The sequence below is a fragment of the Protopterus annectens genome, chromosome 9.part0, assembly GCF_019279795.1.
Source record: "Protopterus annectens isolate FY-2018-M chromosome 9.part0, PAN1.0, whole genome shotgun sequence".
Lineage (NCBI taxonomy): Eukaryota > Metazoa > Chordata > Ceratodontiformes > Protopteridae > Protopterus > Protopterus annectens.
Genome location: NC_056743.1, coordinates 842399323 through 842426643, shown reverse-complemented (window position 1 = coordinate 842426643; position 27321 = coordinate 842399323). Strand labels below are relative to the sequence as shown.

The window sequence follows — 27321 nt, the reverse complement described above, 5'->3', positions numbered from 1 at the left end:
TTCTTTAAAACACCCTTCCCAAATGCTTTCTTCGAAGGAGCTACCTTGTTTAGTTCCAGTGTAAAAGAAAGGATGCAGAAGAGCGAGCAGGACAGCAAGACTCCCTGTGCAGTAGAAGTGAAGTTCAAGACCCCTCAATCCACTTTAATAGGAATCAAAAGAGGCCTTGCTCACAATGGTTTTGTAACACTAAGCACCAGTTTGACACCTTCTGATAGGTGACCAGTGCAGCGGATGCAAGCCCATAGTCCAGGGAGGTCTGCAGAGCCAGGGTTTCTGAGGACCTTTCTCCAACAATTTCCCTCAGAATCCCTGCAGGGTTACCTGACTGCGCTCCTCTGGAGGCAGTCTGGGGTACATTCCTCTACCCACACGTCTAGTTCACTATCCAACTATACAAATGGGTAGGAATGATTATATGTAGAGGTTATTAAGTTCCATTTTTGGAAAATACCGTATTCCCCTTTTCCTTGTTGCAAGATGTCCCACTCAGACAGGCTAAGGCCACTAAGTAAGAGGCATGCTCTCTTCTGCAAAAGAGAGCCATTCAGGAAGTCCCACCAATTTTAGTCACACTTCGTTTTGGTTCTGTAGAAAACAGGGGAACTTAACCCCATTTGTGACCCAAGTTTCATAAACAACTATGCACAAAAGCCTTTCTTTTGAATGGTCTCACTACAGTCAATTCCATGACTCCGGAAGAAGGAACGGATGTGCTTGATCTCATTTGTGTTTGCCTTAACATAAAAATACAAGAGGAATCCAATTGATTACAGCGCTTCTGTTAAGGTGCCAGTCATTACCAATTCAAAGGCCTGCTTTTTGGTCTCATCTCAGCCCCGAGGTTGTTCATTAGATGCATGGCATTAGCAGTGGTTCATCAACATCATCAGGGATTCTAAGTCTTCCTTTATCTAGAGGACTGGTTCCTGCCTGCCTTTTCAGTGGAGTTTCCTAAGCAAGCAAGGGACTGTCTATGCTTCCCTAGGTATTTTAGTAAATGGAGAAAAATCCAACCAGATTCCCACTCAGTTTAATCATTCTTGGTTGCCATTTGGATGTCATTATAACTCTGATCTCTCTTCCACAGGACAGACTTCCCGTTTTGAGGAATGCAGTACAAAAACTCATCTAGCTCAGCCCCCCCATCCCACGTGGTTAATCTTGAGAGTTTTAGGCCTCATGGCATTGTCAATTCTGATATCTGCCTTTTCAGATAACCCCCCAGCAGTAACTGTAACTATGGATGCATCCTCTCTCGGATGGGGGGCCATTATGAGAGAGAAGATTCCAAGGCTTTTTGCCAAACCCAGAAGCTTATTTTCACATAAATTTTCTGGAGATTAGGGTGGTTCTTCTCTTGTAGGAATTGCTCCTCAAGAGGTGATAAATATACAAACTTGATAGTATGATGGTAGTCTGGTATGTAAACAAGCAAGGGAGATCCAGCTCTTATCCACTTTGTAGCAAGGCCATGAGAGTATGGCAGTGGGTGATGGCCTCTCTCTTATTTCTGACTGCAGCACACATTCTGTGAAGGTTCAGTGACCTAGCAGACAGACTCTGCATGAATCTACTGCCTCACGAGTGGTGCCTGAATCTAACAATTGCAGAGGAGATTTTCAGTCACTGGGTTAAGCTGTAGTCTGTCTGCAACCCCACAGAACACAAAGTGCAGCAGTTACTTTGCTGTTTCCCTCATAAGGGACAGAACCTCAGGGACACTTGCCTCATTCTTGGCCTCTGGAAATTAGTTTATGCTTACCCTCCTTGTTCCTCTCATGACCTAATTCATACAGAAAGCCATTCAGTGCAAGGCCAAGGTCATCCTCCTTGTCTTGTATTGGCCCAAACAGATGCAGTTTCCTTTCCTCAGACCATACTCTTAAATCTGCTACCAGAGCTCATCATTCACCCATCTGGGGACCTCATCCAGACTTACCCATCTGGGGACCTCATCCAGACTTACCCATCTGGGGACCCCATCCAGACTTGCCCATTTGGGGACCTCATCCAGACTTGCCCAATCTGAAGGTAACAGATTGGCTTCTCCAATTCCACTGATGGTATTGGACACATCCCTTCTTGCTGATGAGATTCACATTCTCTGAAACTCTACATGTGGAGGATTTCTGAGAAGCTATCTTAACAAATGGAAAAGGTTCTCGATATGTGTAGAACTTCCAAACATACAAACCTTTTTGGCGTCTGTTGAAAATGTGTGGTATTTTAGTTATCCTTGTTTTCTTCTGGGTTGAGTTCCTCTATGGTTAAAGTACAGTTGGCAGCCTTTCCCTCCTCCCATGTCAGTTTTCAGGACTGTTTTCTGACTTCTTAAGGGCTTTGCAAAGCGTTTTTTTATAGGTGCCTTTCATTTGAGGCCTCCCATAAAGGTTCTAGCTTCTCCATGGTATTTGAATAATGTGTTAGAAGGGTTGTCTAAACCTTCACTTGAATAGGATCCTTCTGCAGAATTAAAATGTCTTTCCTGCAAAACTGTTCTGTTAGTGGCTGTTACACTGGCCAAAAGGATATCGGAATTGTATGCCTTATCTTGCTTGCATTGTTTTCTATAAGAATAGGGTTACCTTGAAGACCAACTGTTCCTTTGATCCAAAAGTAGCTCTTAAGACCATCTCTCAAGCCATACATATTCAAATGTTTCTCCCAAGCTACCAAAACAAAGTTGAATATATTTTGCATACAGTCAGTGTACACTAGCAGCTCCATTTTTATCTTCACAAAACTGCCATTTTTTGAAAAGATGAGCAACGTTTTTTTTATCCTTTACACAAAACAAATTGGGTAAGAAGGTATACAAAATCTTCTTGTATAGATGGTTGTCAGACTGCATTTGGTTCATCTACAAATTGCAAAATAAATAAATAAAACAACTTACCCTGCAAAAACAGAGCTTATTCCACTAGAGTTGTGGCAACTTCTGCAGCATTCTTCAAGTCTATATCTTTGGAGAACATGTGCCAAGCTGCTACGTTTTTTTTAGCTCACACATTTGTAAAGCATTACAAGTTTTTCTTTATTTCCAGAGCCAGAGTTTCCTTTGAGGCTTCCATCTTGAAAGGTCTTCTGTCTTGGGGCCACCCAGGAATCACATAATTGGTGATTCTGACCTGTATGTCAGATTGGATGAACAGGCTATAAAACTTACATACGTACTAAAATGACTGATACTTTCATCCCAATCTGTCTGCTACAACCATTCGCTCTTCCTCCCCTGCCAATCTGTAGGCTCAGTAAGACCTGTTTTCTTGGATAAAAGGCTGTACAAGTGAGCATAGCTTTAGATGCTAAACTCTGAGCTAATCAGGGAGGCTCAAGGCATTAGGGGCTGTAAAATTTTGGAATGGCTCAAGGCTGGAAACATTTAAGTCTAGATCTGATCCGAGCGGGGGCTTTTGACTACCCATATGTCACATTGAAAGGACTGGGATGAAAGGAAAGGATATTTCGTTATAGTAAGTACATAACTTTCATTTATTTCAACTAGTCTCCTTTTGAGCTCTGCATTTTAAAACTGTCTTGTACTATCTTTTAAAAAAATTCTGTATTTATCTATGTTTACATTTATGTATTTATTTGCTGCTGAATCTGCTGATATTCTTTTATGGTAACATTTTGCAGTGGGATTGTGACAAAAAAGCTTGCAGCCTGTGTCAACATTATTCCGCAGATAACTTCTGTGTAAGTAAGCATGCTTTTTCTCTGATTTAATTAGCTTTGGTTATGGTGTGCTCAATTTTCCAGGGCTTTGTTCTCCTGCCCTGTGTTGTGGAATTAAGTGCCTAAATATGCATCCCCCACCCCCCGTAGTCGTGCTGTTTGGGTTCCTAATATTTTATCTTTTTCTTTGTGTACCCTTTTCTAGCTCTATGCAGGACACAGCAAAAATGTTTGAAATGTGCATTAAACATAGATAACTACTAGAACACTGGTTTATCATAGGCAATAACTATACAATTTATGTAGAATTGGAGACATAGGAATGTTTCTAACGATGTACATAACATTTTCCTTGATAGAATACAGGTTATGACACAGTTGTCTAAATCTTAATAAGTCAGATAAAATGTATAGCTGAGTAACATAATGTAAAGCAGTACTCAAATGCTGCACTCAAAAGAAGAGGACTAATAAAGTTTAGTATTATGCCTAAATGTTTTTTTCTCTTGCCACAGTAGCAGTTGCATGTATATTCTTTCTGCAGATATCCAGCTTATTTTGTTTTACATATGGGAAGGAATATTGCAAAGCTTCTGGGGTAGTAAGTTTCAAGAATTCCATAATTTAGTAAAAAAAGAATTCCATAGTTTGACGTGGCTTGCAGCTGCTTAGTCTTGTATTCAGACCAGTGTAGCGACATTAATCCAAGAAAAAGGTTGCATAGTAAAGCAATACAACAACATTACAGGCAGCAGTTACATTAGGGAACTGAAACAAGAGGTTGTGCTAATGTAGTTCACATGCTCACCATCGCATTAAAACATTCAGAGGGCTTTGCATGGTCACATGTACAACAGAGAGCCTCATCTCTGCATTTTGGCTACTGTCAGCAGGCTACATTCGACTAGCACAGCATAATACTGGCATTTTTTCAGAATATAGATGGGAAGGAAGGGAGGTGCTAAAAAAAGGGGAATAATGTCCAGAGGAAACCCTCAAGTTTAGCTTTAAGGAATGACAGTAGAGAGGAGTAAAATTTGGGCATTACTTCAGTGTACGTATGAAGAGGACGGGTGGGTGGTGAATGTAGTGAGGCTTGTTTGGAAAGGGTAGAGTTATTAGAGGAAAGTAGCAAGGGCAGACACATATTAAGGTATTGGACATATGAGGGAGGGGCAGCAGTGGAGTGCACTGACATAGAGTGGACAACTTATAATAGGGAGGGTTGGACTGCAAGGAAAGGTATGGGGAATGATGTATAATGGAAGGGGTGCACTTAGGTAGGGCAGGAGGCATGCTAGACCAGCACAGAGTATAGTTCACCCAGACATCAGTTATCTCCCTGTCTGATGTGATGGGCAAGTTATCTGCCCTGGTAGCCCAGTGGTTGGTGCCACCTGCATTACTTTACCAGCGATTTAAGGAGGTACTGTACAGTGTCCAGATGGGCACCCGACTGCCGGCACGCCTTAGATGCCACCAGCCAGTACACCTGATGACCACAGTGGATCCCACCAGTTCCAGCAGAGGAGCCTTTGCCATTCCCCTGCTGAGAGGCTACCAAGAAGATCACCAATAAGCCCTCCAGATCACATTTAGCTGAAATGCAGGCCTGGTGACTGCTTGTAACATGGCACCAGTTTCACCAGTTAATGCAGCCCCAGGTGCCAGCTGTCAGTTCTGTGCCTCTATTCCAGACCGACTTTCAGATGGAAGGGAAAAAGGGGACGACTCCTCCCTTGTAACAAATAGATGCATTTGCACATTGAGGTAATGCACATGGTGTACTTATCCCCCTGCTGGCAGAAAGATTTAGTGCTTCTGAGACAGGACTCCTGATGTTCTTCGTGTTTCACTGTTGCAGTCATCACACTTGGGTTATCTGCCTGCAGGTAGCACTCAGTCGACCCGAATACCAGAGTCTTGGGATTTCCGCGTCGGATGCTGTCACTTCTTCCATGACGTCAGGTCGTCAGGGGTATAAAACATGCAGCCGACGCCATTACATCAGCTTTTCTTGCCACGTGGGAGCCTGAAGAAGTTGGCAAGTGCCGGTCGGCCGTTACCTGAAATTTAAATTTTTCGAGTTTCAGACCTGAAGTCTTCTAAAGCTAAGTACCCCATTGGGGATCCTTTTTTCTTGCTCTAATCGATGTCAGAAAAAGTTAACAATTGTCTTCCCTGTGGAAAGCAAATACCTCACAGAGATTTTCATTCTTACTGCGTCATCTGTTTAGGTCCAGACTACGATGTTCTTTGCTGTAGGTTTTGCACCTTGTTTAATGCCCGAACTATTTGTCGTCGGCTTATCTTTGTCGCTAAATTCTTTCGCTCTCGTTCTCTATATTCCAAAATGGCTTCGATAAGCCATCCGACTACCGATCTTCAGAAAAAAACGTAAGGATAAAGACAGAGACAGACCGCATAGCTCCAAAACTGCCAACGACGCTTTAGTTAAGCTAGTCGCCAGTCCGCCGGTACTCAGTGAGGCGCTTTTGAGCCCTTGATACCCGTTCTACAGATTCGCAGGCCTCTGCTGAGACCCATTTGGAGTCCGGTATGCCGCGAGATGCTTCTTAGACTATGAAACCTGCAGATGTCTCTACCTTGGATGGGTCCGGAACAGCTGTGCAAGCACTGGCTTCTGAGGGTGTATTCCGACCTTCTGATGTTCGCATTAAACCGACAGCTTCGTTTTTGACTAAAACTACCGAGTTTCTCAGGCCCAGAGTTTGACCTATGCCTAGAAAACCAACTACCAAAGCACATGCTCAAGCCCCCTTGCCACAGAAACAAATGCTTAGAATGGCAGAAGACCTTATAACTTTAATTAGGGGAAGCCAGCCTTCCCCCTTTAAAAGACAAAGAATTGAGTTTCCTTCTGATTCTACAGACCATGAGTCCGATGACTCTGATCCCTCTGATTACCAGGACGTACCCTTATCTACCTAGAAGATTCAGATGCAGAGGATTCCATACCCTCTGCCTCCCATCCAGAGGACTTTTCTTTTGGTGAAACCTTGCATACTTTGAGAGCATTTCCACTGAGAATGCCAGGACTACCCTCAGTCCAAAAAGAGACTCAGAGAATTTTTAGACTTGTCTCAGCACAGGCCTCTAGCTATACCCCCTGTCCTGGAGATTGTAGATGATGTCTTCATGGAATCCAGTCTTACTCCTGATACTTTACCACCAGCTCCTAGGAAGCCTGACAGGTACTACAGAGTACCTGACTCTCACAAATTTCTCTTTAAGAATCCTACTACAGATCCAGAGACTATTTCCCAGGGACGTAAAGGCATTAAGGCTACTACAGCCAAAAACCCTACCCCTTCGGACAGGGATTCTAGAGTTTTAGACAGATGGGGTAAGAAGGTATATACCTCTGCAACTCTTGCCATCAGGGCTTTGAATTGCCAGTTTCACATGTTGAAGTACCAGCAGCATATTATGGAACTAATTAAACAAAAAATGTTGTGGATTCCAGATTGTGCAGAAAATAAAAAATTATAAGAGTTAATGCAGTCTGCAAACCAAGTTAGTAAACATACTTTGAAGTGTGGTTTTGATGCCTTAGAAGCATCTTGCAGGGCTGCTATCACTTGGTCTGTACTGAGAAAGCATGCTTGGCTGAAGGAGAAAATCATGCCAGACCATGTCAAAGCAAAATTACTAGATGCTCCATTAAACCTGGAAAATGTGTTTGGCGCAAAAGCAAAAGTTCTTAAAAAGATAGAGGAAAAAGCTAAATCTATGCAAACTGTAAGATTTCTTACAGGTGCAGCCAGCTAGATTCAGTAGGCATTGGCCTTCTAAAAACTGGTCCTTTCCAGTCCCTCCCAGACATTCTCAGTCCAAACCCAGGGGCAACGGCCACCAAAACAACAGTCTCAGGGTATGCAGAGATCTAAACAATGGAGCGCTCCCTCCTCTAAAACAGGGAGTGGTAAGCCACTCACTTATGGAAAAAGTTCACAATGACTTGTCTATCTTGCTTCCCAGCAAAGCCCAAGTACTTCCACCCCTAGGAGGAAAACTCGCCCTGCATGCAAAAAACTGGATGTCCATTACCCAGAACCGATGGGATATCCCAGGGATACAGATTCCACTTCCACTCACTGCCAACCTGAAGCGGGTTGCCAGACCCTCCTCCAAACCAGTGGGCCGAGACTCGAAAGCAAGTACTTGGTTTCTACTCCAGACTGTTCCTGGTGCCCAGAAAATAGAGCTCTTGACGCCCTATCTTAGATCTGTCAATTCTCAATACTTCTTGGTGGTCCCAAAATTCAAAATGCTGACTCTGCAACAGCTTCTTCCTGGGCTAGCCAAGGACACCTGTATAGTCACCATAGACCTAAAAGAAGCTTATCTGCACATCCCCATAAAGGAATCTTGCAAGAAATATCTATGTTACAGGGCAGGCTGTATGCACCATCAGTTCTCTGCACTTCACTTTGGCTTATCTACTGCACCCAGGGTATTCACAAAATGCCTGGCTCCAGCCATTGCACACTGCAGGCAGAGAAATATTCAAATTTACCCATACTTGGACGATTGCCTGATTAAGGTGGACAGTCAGGGATTGCTACTTCAGCACCTGGCATTTGTAAAGAGACTTGTAACTTCTCTGGAGTACACCATCAACGAAAAGAAATCACAACTGGTGCCCAGCCAAAAGATTGTATTCCTGGGAGCAAGCTTGAACACAACTTCCCAGATGGCATTCCTAACACCAGAAAAACAGGTTTATTTGACAAGCTACTAAAAACTAATGGCCACTAAAACCCAGCTATCTGCAAGAAAAATACTGCGAGCCCTAGGGCTCATGGCCTCATGCATTCTGCTAATTCCATATGCTAGACTACATATGAGGAAACTTCAGTGGTACTTAAAAAAGTCTCAGGTGTCCACATTCTCAGGACCTGGAAACACTGATTCCTATTATTCCTTGTCTAAGGGCAGAGTTCCTTTGGTGGGCAGAGACATGCAACCACAACAAGGGACTTCACTCAACCCTTCGCCACCCAAACCCTGAAACAGACGCATCAGACTATGAGTGGGGGGCTCACATGGCAGGCAAATGCATTCAAGACAAATGGAGCCCAGGACAAATTCCCCTGCTTATCAATCAAAACGAAATGTTAGCTGTACAGAATGCTCTGACAGCCTTCAAATAGCTTATCCTTCCAGGACAATTCCTGATAAATACAGACAACACCACAGGTATGTGGTACATAAACAAGCAGGGGGGAACTCATTTCTACCCACTCTGCAGGTTAGCCGTGGCCGTGTGGAACACAGCCATGAGCAACCAAGTGCACCTGCAAGCTCAGTTCTTGCCAAGCAAGCAAAATTCACTGGCAGACAACTTAAGCTATATCTACTGGACCCACATGAGTGGATGCTGGAACCCAACTCATTCAAACTTCTAATCCACAAGTGGGAGACTCCAGAGGTGGATCTCTTTGCCTCCCCCCAAAACCATCAATTGAGCAAATTTTGCACCAGAAATCCCCACAGCAAAGAGTGGAAAGTGGATACCCTATCTTTTACATGGGAAAACCTCTCAATTTATGTATTTTCCCCTCTGCCCCTCCTCTTAAAAGTACTACTCAAGATCAAACAGGACGGGCCAAGGACAATCCTTATTGCTCCAGACAGGCCACGCCAGCACTGGTACCCACTCCTATGCAGCCTGATAGTGCCACCCTGGCACTTACTTCAGACCCCCTCCCTGCTGTCCCCAGCAGGAGGGACAGATTTTGCATCCGCAGCTGCAAACCCTGAACCTTGTAGCCTGGCTTATCCCCTGAATACACCACCAGCAACCCTCAGCAAACTGGTGATGGACGTCATTCTTGAGGCTAGAAGGCCTAGTACTAGGAAATCCTATTCAGAAAAGTGGAAAAGATATTGTTCTTTGAGCCAATCTCAAGGAAAGGACACAGCTGTGCCCGCCTTACCTCAAATCCTGGATTACCTAGCAGAGTTACTCCACAAAGGCCTATCCTTCTCATCTGTTAAAATTCATGCCTCTGCCATCTCAGTTCATTACAGTACTGAATCACCTCTATTTTCTCAGCCTGTCATCAAACAGTTCCTGAGAGGAGCTAGCAATTTAAGGCCCCCGAGGAGAGCTCCCACCCCTGCCTAGGACCTTAACTTTGTACTAGAGGAGCTCACACTTCCCCCTTTTGAGCCTGCTGCTGCAGCAGAGTTAAAATTCCTCTCTTGGAAAACAGCCTTACTTCGAGCCATCACTTGAGTGTCTTGAGTTGCAGGCACTAATGGCTATGGAACCCTTCATTATTTTCCATACTGCCAGGGGTTCCCTCGGGACTAAGGTGGGTATCCAGTGTAGCCTTAAACCAATCTATCCATTTACCAATCTTTTTCCCCAATCCTCAGATTAAAGGGGAAAGGATTCTGCACTCCTTGGACATGCACAGACAGTTCAGTTTCTACTTTAACAGAAATAATCCTTTTCAGAAAACCTGTCCAGCTGCTAGTGAGCTTTGCTACAGGGGCAGAGGGCAAAGTCATTTCAAAGCAAACCATTTCCAAATGGATAGCACACTGCATCCATTTCTGGTACAAACACCATGGAAAACCTACCCCACAGAGTATCAGAACTCATTCCTCTAGGGCTACCTCAACCTCTACAGCATTTCTTAGGAGAGTCCCTACCAGAGACATCCTGGGAGCTGCAACCTGGAGATGTCCTTCATGGATGCATCTGCAGTCATAACAAATGGGTTGTCCTGTCGTCAGGCAGCCCTTCGGTCGGATTCCAAAGTCTGGGTCCGGCCGGCTGATGTCACACTTCACCCGGCGTCATCTCTGCTGGTCTTCGGTATAAAGGCATCAGCCGCCATTTTCCTCAGTGTTTCTTGCCCCAGATGCCAGTTGCCCTCTTGGAAGGCTAAATTTTGGATAAATGCCAATGTTTCCAAAATTCAGATAGAAGGCAAACACAAAAATAAGCATGTATGTACTTATATACTCACAAATACACCATAAGAGACCCCCAGCTAGCTATTTGGAGAATACATACTCAGGCAGTTCCTCAGAGGGAAGAAGGAGACGACAGGACAACCCATTTGTTATGACTGCAGATGCTATCCAGTTCGGACATCTACATTTATGGTAGGTACAAAACTGTACTATGTCCTTCAAGGATGCATCTGCAGTCAAAACCCAAGTGTGATGACTGCAACAGTGAATACCCTCTAACATCTACATTTATGGTAAGTGTACACAACTGTACTTTTCTATTCTTGCTCTACTGCCACTGTGCACCAAGTTCATCCTATGTGTAATGAAGCCGTGAAATAAGAGGAAGGAAACACAACACACACACACACACACACACACACACACACACACACACACACACACACACACACACACACACACACACACACACACACACACACACACACACACACACACACCAAAAAGACAAGGGGGGGGGACTAATATGCAGTATGCAGTGTGTTATGCATATTTTCTGTAACAGCTTCCCACTGACAAAGCAGGTTGGTCTACCTAGGCCTGTACTGCTCACCAGAAGGTTCATAGGTTCATACTAGGCTATCTGCCCTAGGGCATTTATAAGCCTAGCCCAAAGTTTTGTGGCTTTCACCACCCCTTAAGTTTGAAGGATACTATGCCCATTAGTTTGCCGTGCCTCTGTCCAGCAGTGACACTGAGGTGATCCCTGGGGTAAACCTGTGATCTCCCATCCATTGGTCAAGATTTCTCTTGAACAAAGCCAGCGAGGTGCTCTGCCTCACATGTACCGGGATTTTGTTCCACAGCATAGGGAGTCTCTGGGTGATGAATCTGTCCCTCCAGCACTTCCTATTTATAACCGTGTTAAGGTTTAAGTCTCTTGCTCTTGTAGTTCTGATGGATTTGGATTTTTTGAGGTGGAGCATGTTCATTAATTCCAGGTTGGACATGGCCTTGTATGTCAGGCACAGGTCACCTCTGAGCAGACGGTATGTGACTGAATAGAGCTCGAGTTCCTTCAGTCGGGCAGCATAAGACATATTTTTGAGACCCTTTATCCTTTTGGTGAGGAACTTTTGGGGCCTTTCCAATTGCTGCAGGTGTCGGGTAAGATACATTCCGAATGGGGCATTGTACTCTATCATTGGTCTGATGAGTGATGAGTACAGGGGAACAATGACCTCCCTTGATCTAGATGTGAATCCCTTCATGATCAGGTGGGCAATGTAGAAGGTCTTCCTAACTACTTTGGCAACGTGAGTGTCAAACGAAAGGTTACTGTCAACCTGGGTCCCCAGATCCCTGATAACCTCTTCTGTGCTTAGTGGATTGCCACCTATATGGTAGCTAGGGGTAACCTTGTTATCTGAAGTAGGAGATTCATTTGTCAGCAACCTGTGGGTATGGATCCGATATCGGATCCGAACCGGCATGGTTTATCCAGCTATGGATCCGAGCTCCTAGCTCCTCCCCTCACCCATAATGCCCTGCTCTCCCTAAATGACCTCAGATCTAGTTTGCCGTGCATGGTGACAGCTGGATTTTCTTGAGCTCCTGAGCTAAGTGATATTTTTCTGGTTTAAAATTAGATTTTGATAGTTTAAATTTTAAAACTGTGTGAAAGTTTTAGGTTCCCTATCTAATTTATCTTTTTTGAGTTTAACTTACTTACCTTTTGTTACCCTCCCCTCGCTGGTGCGTAGTAGTGTGTGTGAGTTGTCTTTGGGGCCTTGTGTGAGTGTGTAATTTTCAGTACTTTACTTTACTTTTTTGTTGATTAAAAAAAAAAAAAAAAAAAAGTATGTCTGAGGCCCCAAAGCCTATTTTCTCTAAATGCTCCGAGTGTGGCCATAAGCTTTCCCCTGCTGATGGCCACACTCGGTGCGTTCGATGTCTTGGGGTTGAACACCTCACTTCTGGGTGTTCAATCTGTGCAGGGTTCAACCCCAGGGCATTGAAGGAGCGGAGGTCGAAGCTGGTCTTGGCGGGACTCTTGCCCCTGGACTCTGCTTCGGCCCCTGCCCCGTTGGTAGTTACTGCTCCGGCAGTTCCTGCCTTGCCTGCTCCCCCTCCTCCTCCCGGGATTCAAACTCCCTCTACGGGTTCGGAGGAGAGGGAAGCCAGGAAGAAGGACTGGAGAGAGAAGCACCACAAGCGGCGGGCCGAGTCCTCCGTCTCGGCCCTGCCGGCTAAGCGGGCTTCTCCTCCGGCCTCTTTGGCTGCTGGATCTCCTCCTCCTCAGCTCCAGTCCCCTTGTTTTTCACCGGGGCCTGAGGATGAGGAGACCCGACCTCCGTCGAGGCTATCGAGGCGGCATTCTAGGCCTACCTCGGTAGCCTCGTCGAGGTCTACCTACAGCCTCTCCGATGCTGATCTGGACTGGATGATGCAAAGGTTCATCCAGGCCCAGATGCAGATGGGAGTGCTCCTGCCTCCCCCCCCCCCCTCTGGGGGGGAGCTCGACCCCATTTTTCAAGCCCATAGCTCCTTCTCCGACCCGCTACCCGGGTTCGGAGTGCTCGTAGTCGGGCAACCTCATAGCCGGGGGTGGGTCGGCACCGACAGTACTGGGTACTTCGGATCCGACCCTGCCCTCGAGTTTGTCGGATCCGACCTCTCTGAGCCTTGGCCCGAGCTTCGGATCCGAGGGACTCAGTGTGCCTTCGGCGCTGTCCCTGTCGGAGCGCACTGTTCCCTCAGATCCGAGGGGCTCGGCGCCGGCTCCGATCCATTCATCGGATCCGAGGGGGAGCCGAATTTCGGATCCTATTGTCGAGGCTGGCTCCCCCTCGGCTTTTGATGTAGTGGAGAGGGCTCTGTTGAGGGCATCCGGATCCCTGGCCCTTGCTTTGGCTCCGTCCCGCACTCCATCTGCTCTGGGCCAGGCTTCCATCACCCGGCCACTGGGACAGTCCGCTTCATTGCCGCAAGCAGTTCCCTTGGATCTGGACATTGCTGGCGAGGGCTCCTCGGACAGCCCCTCCCCGAGGAAGCACCTCGCAAGCATACGTGTAAGAGGAGGCACATAGACTCCCCCGAGTCTTTAACTGAAGACACTGACTTGGAGGAAGGGGAAGGCTCCCCAAGATCACCCCCTGAGGATGTCTCCTTTGGAGACATCATGGAAATGTTGCGGATAAGAGGTGGGTGGTCTGCCCCAAAGTCTTCCTCGGACGAGTCCGTGTTCTTGGAGGCGTTTGAAGCGGGCCCATCTACCTCTTGGGTGTCCCCTCCTGCCGACCCCCTGGTGGACCTTATTACCACCAGGGCGTGGAAGGAACCGGACACCGTGGAGCCAATCCCCAAGAGGCCGGACAGGATCCTTAGCCCCCCTGCTGACCGTGCCCACTGGAGCAAGGGACCCCCGGTAGATGCCATGTTGTCGGCAGCAGCCACTAAGAGGGAACTCGCTCAGGAGAGTCCCTCAGTCCATCCCCCGAGCAAGGAGTCTCGGATGATGGACCGCTTGGGGAAGCGAATGTTTAGTTCAGCGACCTTCTCAGTGAGGGCGCTCAACTATTTGGCACATGTCATTAGGATGCAGCGCGATCTTATCAAGGAATACGCTGCATCCCCCCCAGAGTCCATGTCGGAGGAGGACAAACTTTTGCACTCCACCCGTATGGCCACTCTTCGTTCCGTGACCAACACCTCAATGCGGTTACTTTCCCATGCTACCGAGGGAGCCGCTAGAGCTGCAGGAGTAGGCCTAGTCACAAGACGCCAGGCCTGGCTCCGCCATTGCGATTTCACAGAGCCCTTCAAGGCGTCATTCGCGAACACCCCCTTTGACGGTTCTGCCCTTCTTGGCAAGACGGTTCGCGACACCTTGGTTCAGAGCGAGAAGGACGGGAAGATGCTGTCTGCTGTCAGAGTCCGCTTCTCTGTGCCCCAGAGGTCCTACTCTAGGAACCAAAAGGGCCAGAAGAAGTTGTGGTTCCGGAAGTCGCAGCAATCCCAACCTGCTCCAGACAACCAGTCCTTCAGCGGCAGAGGAGGACAGGGAGGACGCCGCCCTAGGGGCAGAGGGGCTCCCAGGAACTTTGGGTCCAGAGAACCTTTCTCTGAAAGGCCCACGCAGCAACCCTGAGGGGTTGCCCGACTGCTCCACTCTGGAGGCAGTCGGGGACGGAGCACCTAGCGGCATGGGAGTCCATTACATCGGACCACTGGGTACTCCAGATCATATCCAGAGGTTACAAAATCCACTTTCTTCATGTCCCAAGATTCAAAATCCTCCCCGATGTTCCACCCGATCAAAGGGAGGCCGCTTCAGCAGAAATTGGCCATCTGCTAAGAAAAAGAGCCATCCAGCCCGTCCCCCCAGACCAGATCGGATCAGGGTTCTACTCCAGGTTCTTTTTAGTGCCAAAAAAGACGGGGGACCTAAGACCCATTCTGGACCTGTCCCTATTGAACCTGGCAGTTCCCAAGGAGAAGTTCCGGATGGTCACTCTACAATCCATCCTTCCCCTTCTAGGGGAGAATTACTGGATGTGCTCTATAGACCTCAAGGATGCGTACTACCACATTCTAATGGACAGACAATCCAGGAGGTTTCTTCGCTTCCGGCTGGGAGCCAGTCACTACCAGTTCAGGGTCCTTCCCTTTGGTCTCACCACAGCCCCCAGGGTGTTCACCAAAGTATTAGCAGTGGTTGCGGCCCACCTGAGGCTTCAGGGGGTGCAGGTCTTTCCGTACCTGGACGACTGGCTTCTCACCGCCCCAACAAGGCATCTACTATCCTTGGCAAGAGACTCTTTTCTTCGTCTAGCTCCCCGGCTGGGCATCACGGTAAACATAGAAAAGTCCAACCTGGTCCCTACTCAGATAATAGAATTTATAGGGGCCAGGTTAGACACGAGAAATTTAAGAGCCTTTCTCACAACCGACAGAGTTCGGAATCTGCGACTCCAGGTGCGGGCCATCCTTCACTCCAGCTCAGCTCCTGCGGAATTGGTCCTGAGGGCACTAGGGTCTATGGCGGCAGCGATTACTCTTCTTCTGCTCGCCCGCTTGAACATGCGAGTGCATCAGTGGGCACTTCAGGTGCAATGGTCATTTCTCTCTCTCCCCCTACATCACCCCATTGCAATCAGCAAGGCTTGCAAGCGGTCTCTCTTGTGGCTCCATTCCCCGGATCTCCACAGAGACCGCCCTTTTTGTGCATCTCCCCCTCTCGCCACGGTGACCACGGACGCTTCCCGCCTCGGGTGGGGGGGGCATTTTGCGGGCCGGACGGTCCATGGCACGTGGAGCGATTCAGAGACCTCCCTGCATATCAATGTTCTGGAAATGAGGGCGGTGCTCTTGGCGTTGCAAGCACTTCAAGCCCTCCTTCCCCTGGGAACAATTGCGATTCAGTCAGACAACATGTCGGTGGTCTGGTACATCAACAAACAGGGGGGAACCAGGTCTTACCCTTTATGTCGAGAAGCCATGAGAGTGTGGGAATGGGCAATCTCCACCAACCGCTTTCTCATCGCAACGCATATTCTGGGTCGGTCCAACATCCTAGCGGACAAGCTCAGTCGCACCATTCTCTCCCTGTACGAGTGGTCTGTCAGTGCTCAAGTAGCGAAACGTATCTTCGCACAGTGGGGGACTCCCTGTTGCGATCTCGCTGCTTCTCCCTTAAACGCCAAGTGCGACAATTTTTTCGCTCTAATCCCCCCTCCAGGGGATTCCCCGACAGACGCTCTGGTGCATGCTTGACCTCCCGGTCTTCTTTACGCATACCCCCCTCTGCCTCTGATGCTCCAAGTTCTTCAGATAGCCTCTCGGTTGGGGTGCGGAATGATCCTCATTGCCCCATTCTGGCCTCGACAGATCTGGTTCCCTTACGTAAGGTCTCATTGTGAATCCACCTTGGATTCTAGATCCCATTCCGGATCTGATATCACACCCATCGAACCTACCAACTCCGAACCTGGACAACCTGAAGTTGACTGCTTGGCTGCTCCAATTCCACTCCTAATCAGGACTCCCGGTATCTCGTCCCCAGTTAAGGCCATTCTGGTAGCGGGCCACAAGCCCTCTACCAGGAAAATTTTCCGCAGTAAATGGAAGCGTTTCTCCATTTGGGCGGAGCGGCAAGGTCTAGATCCCTTCACGGTTCCCCTTCCTTTGGTTCTAGACTTCCTTACTACTCTCTTTAATCATGGCGCCAGTAGTTCCACGGTCAAAGTTCAGCTAGCGGCCATTTCTCATTACCATGTTGGTCATGACTCTCAGCCTGTTATGTCAGCTAAGTTATGCAAAATCTTCTTAAAAGGCACCGTTTTGCTCAGACCCCCTGTCAAAGAAACGGTTCCCCAGTGGGATCTTTCCTTGGTACTTCAGGCCTTGACCGCTCCCCTTGAGCCTCGCACAGTAGATCTTAAATTCTTGTCTCTTAAGACTGTTTTTTAGTAGCCATTACTTCGGCTAAGAGAGTTTCTGAACTTCAGGCCCTGTCCATGAAACTGCCTTATTTGATCTTCCATCCGGACCGGGTGTGCCTCAGGATCAATCCCTCCTTTCTTCCTAAGGTAGCTTCGGAAGCTAACATTAATTAGTCCATCAACTTCCCTGTTTTCTTTCCTAACTATCAAAACAAAGGTGAATACAAGCTGCATTCCTTGGATGTTCACAGGCAGCTTTGTTTTTATCTTCACAGAACAACTGGTCATAGGCAATCCGACCAATTGTTCATTTCCTTTGCCAAATTCAATCTGGGTAAACCAATTTCCAAAGTTTCTTTGTCACGCTGGATTTCTCAGTGTATTCTGTTAGCGTACCAAGCTTCTGGGAGGCCCGCACCGGAGGGAGTCCATGCTCATTCGACCCGGTCTGTCTCTACTTCAGCGGCCTTTAAGTCTAGGGTTCCTCTGGATGACATTTGCTGAGCAGCCACTTGGGCTTCATCTCATACCTTTATTTCTCATTACAAGCTGGACATCACGTCTAGAGGTAGAGCATCCTTTGGCTCCGCGGTGCTCCGGAATATTCTTCCATGATGGCCACCCAAGATTCAGGTAGCTGGGGACTCTGTCCCACAGGTTGCTGACAAATGAATCTCCTACTTCAGATTTAGAAGTTATGTACTTACCATAACGTTCCATCTGAGTAGGTGGATTAATTTGTCTGCAACCATCCCGCCCTCCTATCCCCCTGGCCTTGTCAGTTCCTGCATTGGGTGTGTTAACTTTTAGTTAGGGTAGTTGGTGCAGGGCAAACTCGATCTGAGGTCATTTAGGGAGAGCAGGGCATTATGGGTGAGGGGAGGAGCTAGGAGCTCGGATCCATAGCTGGATAAACCATGCCGGTTCGGATCCGATATCGGATCCATACCCACAGGTTGCAGACAAATGAATCCACCTACTCAGATGGAATGTTATGGTAAGTACATAACTTCTAATTTCCCGAAGGGTATGACTATGCATTTTTTGGCGTTTAACTTTAGGCCATGGCTCTGGCACCAGTTATCCGTTTCTATGAGACCCTTCTGAAGGATATCTGTGTCTGATGTGTTTTCAACTATGGCGCCCAGCTTGCAGTCATCTGCAAACTTTGTCAGCCATAATCCTCCTGTGTTTGCCTGTACTTCTGAAAAGTAGATGCCGAACAAGAGGGGGTCCAGAACTGAGCCCTGTGGGACACCACTTGTGACCGGCTTGGAGTATGACATGGCGCCAGCAACTCTGACCCTGTGGGTTCTGTCACTTAGCCAGTTTGCAACCCATCTTGTGACGTTTGGGTTTACATTTAAGCTGGTGAGTTTTTCAATGATACCCGAGTGGGGTATTGTGTCAAAAGCTTTTGCAAGGTCAAGGTAGGCTGTGTGGACTGCCTTGCCGTCATCAATGGCCTTGGTGACTGTTTCGAAAAAGTCAACCAAGTTTAAAAGGCATGATCTGCCCTTGACAAAGCCAAACTGGGTTGGATCCAATGTCTGTAAGTCCCCTATGTCTTTATTTATGAGTTCCATTATGATCCTCTCCATAGCTTTGCAGACCAGGCTTGTTAAACTGAAGGGGCGGTAATTTCCAGGGTCAGTGGAGGCACCGCCTTTGTGAAGTGGGACCACAATTGCCGTACGCCACTCCTTGGGTACGTATCCTGAGGTGAGGCTAAGATTAAACAGCTGCCCTAACTGCGGGTTTAATTCCTCATTGAGTTTGTGGAGCACACAACCGGGGACACCAACTGGTCCCATAGATGCTGTGTTTTTAGCCTTGGAGAGAGCAGTTTTCACCTGAGCATTTGAGATGTTTGGGGGGCTACAATCCGCTGGTATAGATATCTCTCCTTTTGGGGGGGAGGAATTTGCACTGAACCTGTCAGCCAGTATGTTGGCAATGTCTGTTGGTTCAGTGATTTTTACATCATTTTGAACTAATTCTGAGCATATCTGGGAGTTTCCTCCCAGGTTTCTAACATAGCTAAAAAGGCCTTATGATTGTCTTTTGAGTCCTTAGCGACTTTTCTCTCAAAATTTGCCTTGGATGATTTTATGAGTGATCGTAGTTTTTTTACTTATAATGATCAAGGGTGTCTTCCCTTTTAAGGATTTTGCTCTATCTTGTAGTAGCTTTCTCCTTTTATTGTAGAGCTTGTTTATGGCTGGGGTCCACCAGACTGGGCGCTTGCCTTTGGTGGAAAGAGTCTTTGTTTTGTTTGGGATTGCCTGATCCATGCAGTCCTGGAGGTGCTGGTAGAAGGCATTTGTAAGTGATTCAGCGGCTTGAGTAATGGTTTCCGCTGGCTCGGGGGCCTTGAAAGAAACCACACCAGTCTTAAGAAGTGTGAAGTCGGTTTTTGAGAAGATGTCCTTCAAGGATGCATCTGCAGTCCTTACAAATGGGTTGTCCTGTCGTCAGGCAGCCCTTCGGTCGGCCGGATTCCAAAGTCTGGGTCTGGCCTCGGCTGGGGTCGCACTTCACCCGACGTCACAGCTGCAGTTCTTCGGGTATAAAGGCATCAGCCGACGCCATTTTCCTCAGTCTTTCTTGCCGCGTGGTGCCCGAAGCAGAAGCTGTTCGCAAGTGCCGGTCGGTCAGAACCAGAGATTACTACTACCGAATACTTCTACTACTACCGAAGACTTCTAAAAAGCTAAGTACCCCGTTGGGGACTCTTTCTTGCCTCAGCCGATGTCAGAAAAAGTGAATAACTGTTTAACTTGTGGGAAACAAATACCTCATAAAGATTTCCACTCTTACTGCTTACCTTGTTTAGGCCCAGACCACGACGTAGCAGCTTGTCTAGCCTGTGCTTCTTTTAACCGACGGACGCTGAGACGCCGGGTCGGAATTGCTGAGGAGTTTTGGCTCGCTTTTGCTTACATTATGCCGCCGGATCCTCCGACTACACAAATATCTAAAAGCGCAGGAAAAGGACCGACACTCATGTCCGCGGTTTCGCCAAAACGCGGTTAAGCCAACCGCTAGTGTCTCGGTTTCGCTGAAACCGAGCTCATGTTCTTCCTTCAGCCGAAGCTTACCTCCTACCGTGGCCTCATCCAACCTGGTGGAATCGGCTACTGAAATCCCACCTGCTCTTGCAGGTTCCCAGGATTTATCTGATACTATCCCCTTGGATATTTCAACCCCTGCACGTGGAGCTGCTAGGCCACCTGCAACCATGTCGATTAAGGCCTTTGCCAGGGCTAAAGCAGCTAAATCTACCAAAACTGTGCCTGCTAAGACCCCTCTCACAGGCCTAGCTCTAGTTCACAAATGCTTAGTCTAGCAGAGGATCTCATTTCTTTGATCCGGGGATCCCAGCCTCACCCAGACAGGGCTTCTCACCCACCTCCAGAGAAGAGGCCTAGAGCAGAGCCCCCTGAGCCAGTTTCTACAGATGACTCCTCTGATGATTCAGATAATTCAAACCCTCCAGAGGGTCCTTTCTCCCCTTATGAAGACTCTGATGCTGAAGAGTCCATTCCTTCTGCCTCTCCGCCTGAGGAATTTTCCTTTGGGGAAACCTTGCATGCTATGAGGAAACAATTTCAGTGGCAGGGCCAGGATTTTTCAGACTCTAGAAAAAGGCTTAGAACCTTTCTGCATTTACCACAGCATAGGCCTTTAGCCATCCCTCCAGTTCTGACTGTTGTGGATGATGCATTTAATGATGCTTGTACTGCTCCTGATTCACTTCCTCCGGCCCCTGCTAAGCCCGATAGGTACTACAGGGTCCCGGACACACATTATCATTTGTATAAGGCTCCTTTTGCAGATCCCGAAACTATCTCCCAGGGACCTAAGGCGGTAGCAGCTACCTCTGCCAAAAACCCCTCCCCTCTGAAAGGGAATCCAGGGCCTTAGAGAGATGGGGTAAAAAAGTTTACACTTCTGCTACTCTTTCAGCTAGGGCCTTGAACTGTCAATTCCACATGATCCAGTATCAAGAATTTATGTTAGACCAATTAACTAAACAGCTGTCCTCAGATGAACCATTAGACAAAAAATCTGTTCAGGAAATGGTGCATAACATTCAGCAGGTCAGTAATCATTCCTTAAAATGCGGCTATGATGCACTGGAGGCTTCCTTTAGATCAGCTATGACTGGCACAGTGATCAGAAGACATGCATGGTTAAAAGAGCAGGCCTTACCAGACCATGTCAAATCAAAGCTACTAGATGCTCCCATGGACAAGATCAATTTGTTTGGCTCTCCTGCACAACAGGTGCTGAAGAAGATGGAAGAGAAGGCAAAATCGGTCCAGACAGTCAAAGATTTCTTACAGGTCCAACCTCCAAGGTTTAGCAGGAATTGGCCCTCCAAGAATTGGTCCTTTCCAGACACCTCCAGAGCTCAGAGAGGCAGGAATAGGCGCTCAAGAGGCAGAGGTCAATCCAGAGGTGCCTACAGGGGACGTCAGTGGCAGGCTAACAGCCAGCGAGGTACAGCCACAGATACAGCCGCCACCACTACTACAGGACAATCACAGTGACTTGGCTCTGGCACCGCCTACCAGGGAACAACTAGAAGCACCCTTAGGCGGGAAACTAGCCTTATTTTCAGTAAACTGGCATTACATCACAGGAGACAAGTGGATTTTGCAGACAATAGACCAAGGTTACAGGTTTCACTTCCATACTCTACCAAAGAAGAGAGGAATGCCAAACCTTCCTCCAAATCAAAAGGCAGAAGCTCTAAAACAAATAACTCACTTACTAAGGATGAGAGCTGTAGAAAAGGTACCATCTATGGAGCAAGAACAAGGATTTTACTCCAGGCTCCTCCTGGTACCAAGAAAAGAAAACCAATGGAGACCTATTCTCGATCTGTCCGCTTTAAACACATACCTCATTGTCCCAAAATTCAAAATGCTGACTTTACAGCAACTTCTTCCCATGTTGGGCAAGGAGTCTTGGCTGGTAACTCTAGATCTCAAGGAGGCATACCTGCACGTCCCCATACGACCAAATTGCAGAAGATACCTCAGATTTCTTGCAGGATCAGAGCATTATCAATTTTCAGCATTGCCCTTTGGCTTATCTATCAGAGTGTTCACGAAATGCCTGGCATCAGTAATTGCTCATTGCAGGCTTCAGGGAATCCAAATCTACCCTTACCTGGACGACTGCCTGTTGCAAGCGGACAACAAAAACAAGCTAGCAGAAGACTTGAAAAGGGTCATTTATCTACTGCAAGCTCTGGGATACACAGTCAATATAAAAAAGTCAAGGCTGATACCATCCCAAAGGATAACCTTTTTGGGTGCAGAACTGGACACATCAAAACAAATGGCATTCCTAACAGTAGAAAAACAGGAGCAACTACCTCTCTACTTCTTGGCATTAACAAAGAAGAACCAGCTAACAGCAAGAAAAGTCCTGCAAGCCTTGGGTTTCATGGCATCCTGCATAATATTGGTTCCACATGCCAGACTGCATATGAGAAAGTTACAGTGGTACCTAAGGAATTTATGGTCTCAGCACAAGCACAGCCTAGAAACCCAAATTCCAATAATCCCATGCCTGAAGCAAGAATTCCAATGGTGGGCTCAGGCCTGTCAATCAAACAAAGGACTGCCCTTCCACAGCACTCAACCAAGCCAGACCATCACAACGGACGCCTCAGACCTCGGTTGGGGGGCGCACATGCTGGACAAGTGCATACAAGGCTTATGGACTCAAGACCAACTGCACCTACACATAAATCAAAAGGAAATGCTGGCAGTAAAACTGGCAATTCAGACATTCAGACCACTTCTTCGACAAGGTCAACTGTTGATAAGGACAGACAACACCACAGTTATGTGGTACATCAACAAACAGGGAGGCACACATTCTCTATGCCGGATGGCAATGGACCTCTGGAATGTGGCCCTGAGCTTCAACATTCAGTTACAAGCAATTTTTGTGCCAGGAAAAGAAAACATTCTGGCAGACATACTAAGCAGAACTACCACGGATGGCCACGAATGGATGCTGCATCTGGACATCTTCAAAACCATTACAAGAAAATGGGGACTACCAGAAATAGACTTATTTGCATCCCCACGCAATCACCAACTGAAGAAATTCTGCACAAGGATGTACCACCCACTTGCTTGGAAAGTGGACTCCCTATCTTTCAGTTGGAAAAACCTGACAGCATATGCATTCCCACCACTTCCTTTGATGCACAAGGTGCTATTGAAGATCAAAGAGGACCGTCCAAGGATCATCCTGATAGCTCCGGACTGGCCAAGGCAACATTGGTACCCATTACTGAGGAGCATGTCTCGGGAACAAATATGGCCTCTACCCCTAGTTCCCTTACTGTTAACACAGAACAACTACAACACCCTGCATCCAAACCTGAAAACACTGCAGCTGACTGCCTGGAACATTGCATAACACCAAATAACCCAAATTTATCCCAAAGGGTTAAAGACATCATCTTGGAGGCTCGCAGACCCTCAACAAGAAATAATTATTCAGCAAAATGGAAAAGATATCACATTTGGAGTACTGCAAAAGGAGAAAATGTGTCACTGGTAAACATAGCCAACATCCTGGAATACTTGGCAGAGCTCTTCCACAACGGCCTGTCCTATTCTTCCATTAAGATTCATGCATCAGCTATTTCAGCAGAATACAACTTGGATCCTCCAGTCTTCTCACATCCTCTGCTCAGGCAGTTTCTGAGAGGAATTAAAAATGTAAAACCACCTAGGAAGCCACCATTGCCAGCATGGGACTTGAACTTTGTGCTAGAAAAGTTGACACTCCCTCCTTTCGAACCAGCAGCAACAGCAGAATTACAATACTTATCATGGAAAACTGCCTTCCTGCTTGCAATCACTTCAGCAAGAAGGGTATCTGAGCTACAGGCATTAATGGCAGTACAGCCCTTCCTGATCTTCCATCAAGATAGTGTCCATGAGAACAAATCCTACTTTTATGCCAAAGGTGGTCTCCAGGGTATCTTTAAATCAAGCTATCCACCTACCTACATTCTTCCCCAACCCACAGAACAGGGGAGAAAGACTTTTGCATACCTTGGATGTAAAACGTGCAAAGCGTAGAAAAGTGAGATACCAACCACGAAGGATGTAGTCAAAATGCACGATATTAAGCACTTGTCGTTAATCAGAGAGAGTCTAAAAGCTTGTGGTATATCCAAAAAGTTTTATTCAAAAGAACAAAAAATGAGCGCTTTCGCGTGGTCCATCCACACTTCATCAGATAATGATTTTTAGAGACAGCTGTTATGCATTTATACCTGCGCTAAGCGCGGGAAACTAGTTAATTAAAGTGAATTAATTAATCTATGTTAAAAAATCATGTTGTACATTCATTATGCATTATTAGAGTACAGGTACAAATTCATTTCAACTATGCCCATGTATAAATGCCTAGAATTCATATGAAATATACGGCATGTCAAAAATAAAAAGCATAGACTTAGAAAGTGTCATGGTGCTGTTTGTTTAAATTGCTTGTCTATATAGCTTACGAAACAAATCAATGTGATGTGTTTGTTAAATATGTCTAAAAATTGTTCTAATAAATTAATGAATATACATTGTCTATTGCATATGATATAAGATGCAATAGTTAATATCGATGCTTATATTGTCAGATCCGTTTATCATATGCTATGAGTTACATATAGAAAACAACCGTGTTCTCAAAATCTGATCAAATAAGGAAAATATATATTGAAAATTTTTCATTAGATAAAATTGATTCAAATGTAATGTATGAAATAAAATGATAATTTATCTATCTGAAACAATATATAAAGTTATATACAAAAATATATATTAAAATGTATATGGTGTGTATATAATATAGATGTGTATAATGTATTATAAGTACACATGCATTCAAGAGTCAGTATTCATTTAATAAAATAAAAAATAGTATAAAAATGTATATATATAAATATATCTAAAACATATTATTTTCTGTGCAATAGTACAGGCTTGATGGATAGATAATTATTAATGCCTGGAGGTATATGTGCACCTAATTTTAGTATCCAATTTAGCTCAGCTAGAGCCAAATCATTCTCTGAATCACCACCTCTACTGTTTTGTGGTATTATCTGCAAAACTCTAAAACAAAACGAGTGGGTGGGATGTATAACGATGTGTTTGGCTAATGCGTTGATTTCCACAGCCTTGCGTATATCATATAAATGGTTGTATATACGCTCTTGTAGCTTCCTCTTGGTTAACCCTACATAAAATGCCTGGCAGGCTATACATGTGGCAAGATAAATTAGATTACGTGTCTGGCAGTTAGCATAGAACTTGGGAATAAAGACATAGTCAGTGTTTGGATGTTTAAAGGGTTGTGTTTCTGTTATATATTTATATCTATTGCATTTGTGACAAGGAAAAGTACCTTTGATCACTGGTTCAATAATGTTCTTTCCTTTACTTATTCCTTCTAACATAATATTATGATCACCACATAAAATTCTTTTAAGATTCCTACTATTCTTATATAAGAATCTAGGATATTTTCCTATAATATCTTTTGTTTGTGGATCAATAGTTAGAATTTTCCAATTATCCTGGATGATCTGTTGTATATTTTTGATATCACTGGTGTATGTGATAGTGTATTTTATATGATTTTCAGCTCTATCATTCCTTTTATAATTGTCATGCGAATATATATTATATCTAATATCACAACTGTCATTCTCAAAGGGTATTCTGTCTCCCAGAACTTCTCTTTTGATGTTACTGACCATTTTAGTATCATAGCCTCTATTAATAAATAGAGCCTCCATGGAATTGGCTTCTTTTAATAGGTCTTCAATGTTCGTACAAAGTCTGAGTATCCTCGTGAACTGACTTTTAATTATGCCATAAAATATATGTCTCTGATGCATGCTATCAGACGTCAAAATTGCGTTTTTCCAAACTGGTTTCTTATAGAGAGTGGAGGCAATGATGCCCCCTGGTGTTAAACTAAGTGTAACATCAAGATAATTTATCTCCTTTGTGGAAACTTCTTTAGTAAATTTTAAGAATGTGGTGGTAGTTTCTAAATATTCTAAAAATGTATCAAATAGTTCTAAAGTGCCCTCCCAGATGATTATTATGTCGTCCACAAATCGCTTATAGAACTTAACGCATTTATATTTGTCATTGCTAAAAAGGTATAGCTTTTCCCACCATAGGACTACCAAGTTGGCGTAAGTATTTGCACAGGGCACTTTGTGCTAGAAAAGTTGACACTCCCTCCTTTCGAACCAGCAGCAACAGCAGAATTACAATACTTATCATGGAAAACTGCCTTCCTGCTTGCAATCACTTCAGCAAGAAGGGTATCTGAGCTACAGGCATTAATGGCAGTACAGCCCTTCCTGATCTTCCATCAAGATAGAGTGTCCATGAGAACAAATCCTACTTTTATGCCAAAGGTGGTCTCCAGGGTATCTTTAAATCAAGCTATCCACCTACCTACATTCTTCCCCAACCCACAGAACAGGGGAGAAAGACTTTTGCATACCTTGGATGTACATAGACAATTACGCTACTACCTGGACAGGACCAAGAGCAATAGAAAAACTGACCAGCTACTGGTAGCATATGCAACAGGAATGGAAGGAAAAGCAATTTCAAAACAGACAATCTCTAAGTGGATAGGAAATTGCATTAGATTTTGTTACTCCTACCATGGGAAGAAAACTCCAGAAAACATCAGGCCTCACTCTACAAGGGCTACAGCCACTACCACAGCTTTTCTCAGGAGTGGCTACCAAAGACATTTTAGAGGCTGCTACTTGGAGCTCCGTGCATACATTTGCCAAGCATTATAATTTGCCTTTATACTCCAGATCCCGAGCAGGTTTTGCCACTGCTGTTTTGCAAGGGATCTTAACTACACCATAATCTTATTTCTCCTCCTCCCCCAGTTTGGCTATGGTATTCTACCCATTTGTAAGGACTGCAGATGCATCCTTGAAGGACATAGTACAGTTTTGTACCTACCATAAATGTAGATGTCCGATAGGCATGCATCTGCAGTCAGGATTACCCACCCTCCTTCCCCTCTGTGGTACTCCTAGGGTATTTGCCCATCTTGTAGCTGGCTGGGGTAATCTATTATGGTGTATTTGTTTGTATATATGTACATACATGCTTATTTTTTGTTTGCTCTCTACTATTTGGAACCATTTGCATTT

At 45.8% G+C, this 27321-nt stretch overlaps 1 protein-coding gene across 1 annotated transcript in view; it reads left to right on the top strand.

Moving 5' to 3' along the window:
* CUTA (cutA divalent cation tolerance homolog) overlaps nt 1–27321 on the top strand; it is a 935617-nt gene that overhangs the window by 375306 nt on the left and 532990 nt on the right. Inside the window, exon 4 of the mRNA XM_044083523.1 lies at nt 3643–3702. Coding sequence (XP_043939458.1) covers nt 3643–3702 — 60 coding nt within the window. The remainder of the gene's footprint in view (nt 1–3642; nt 3703–27321) is intronic.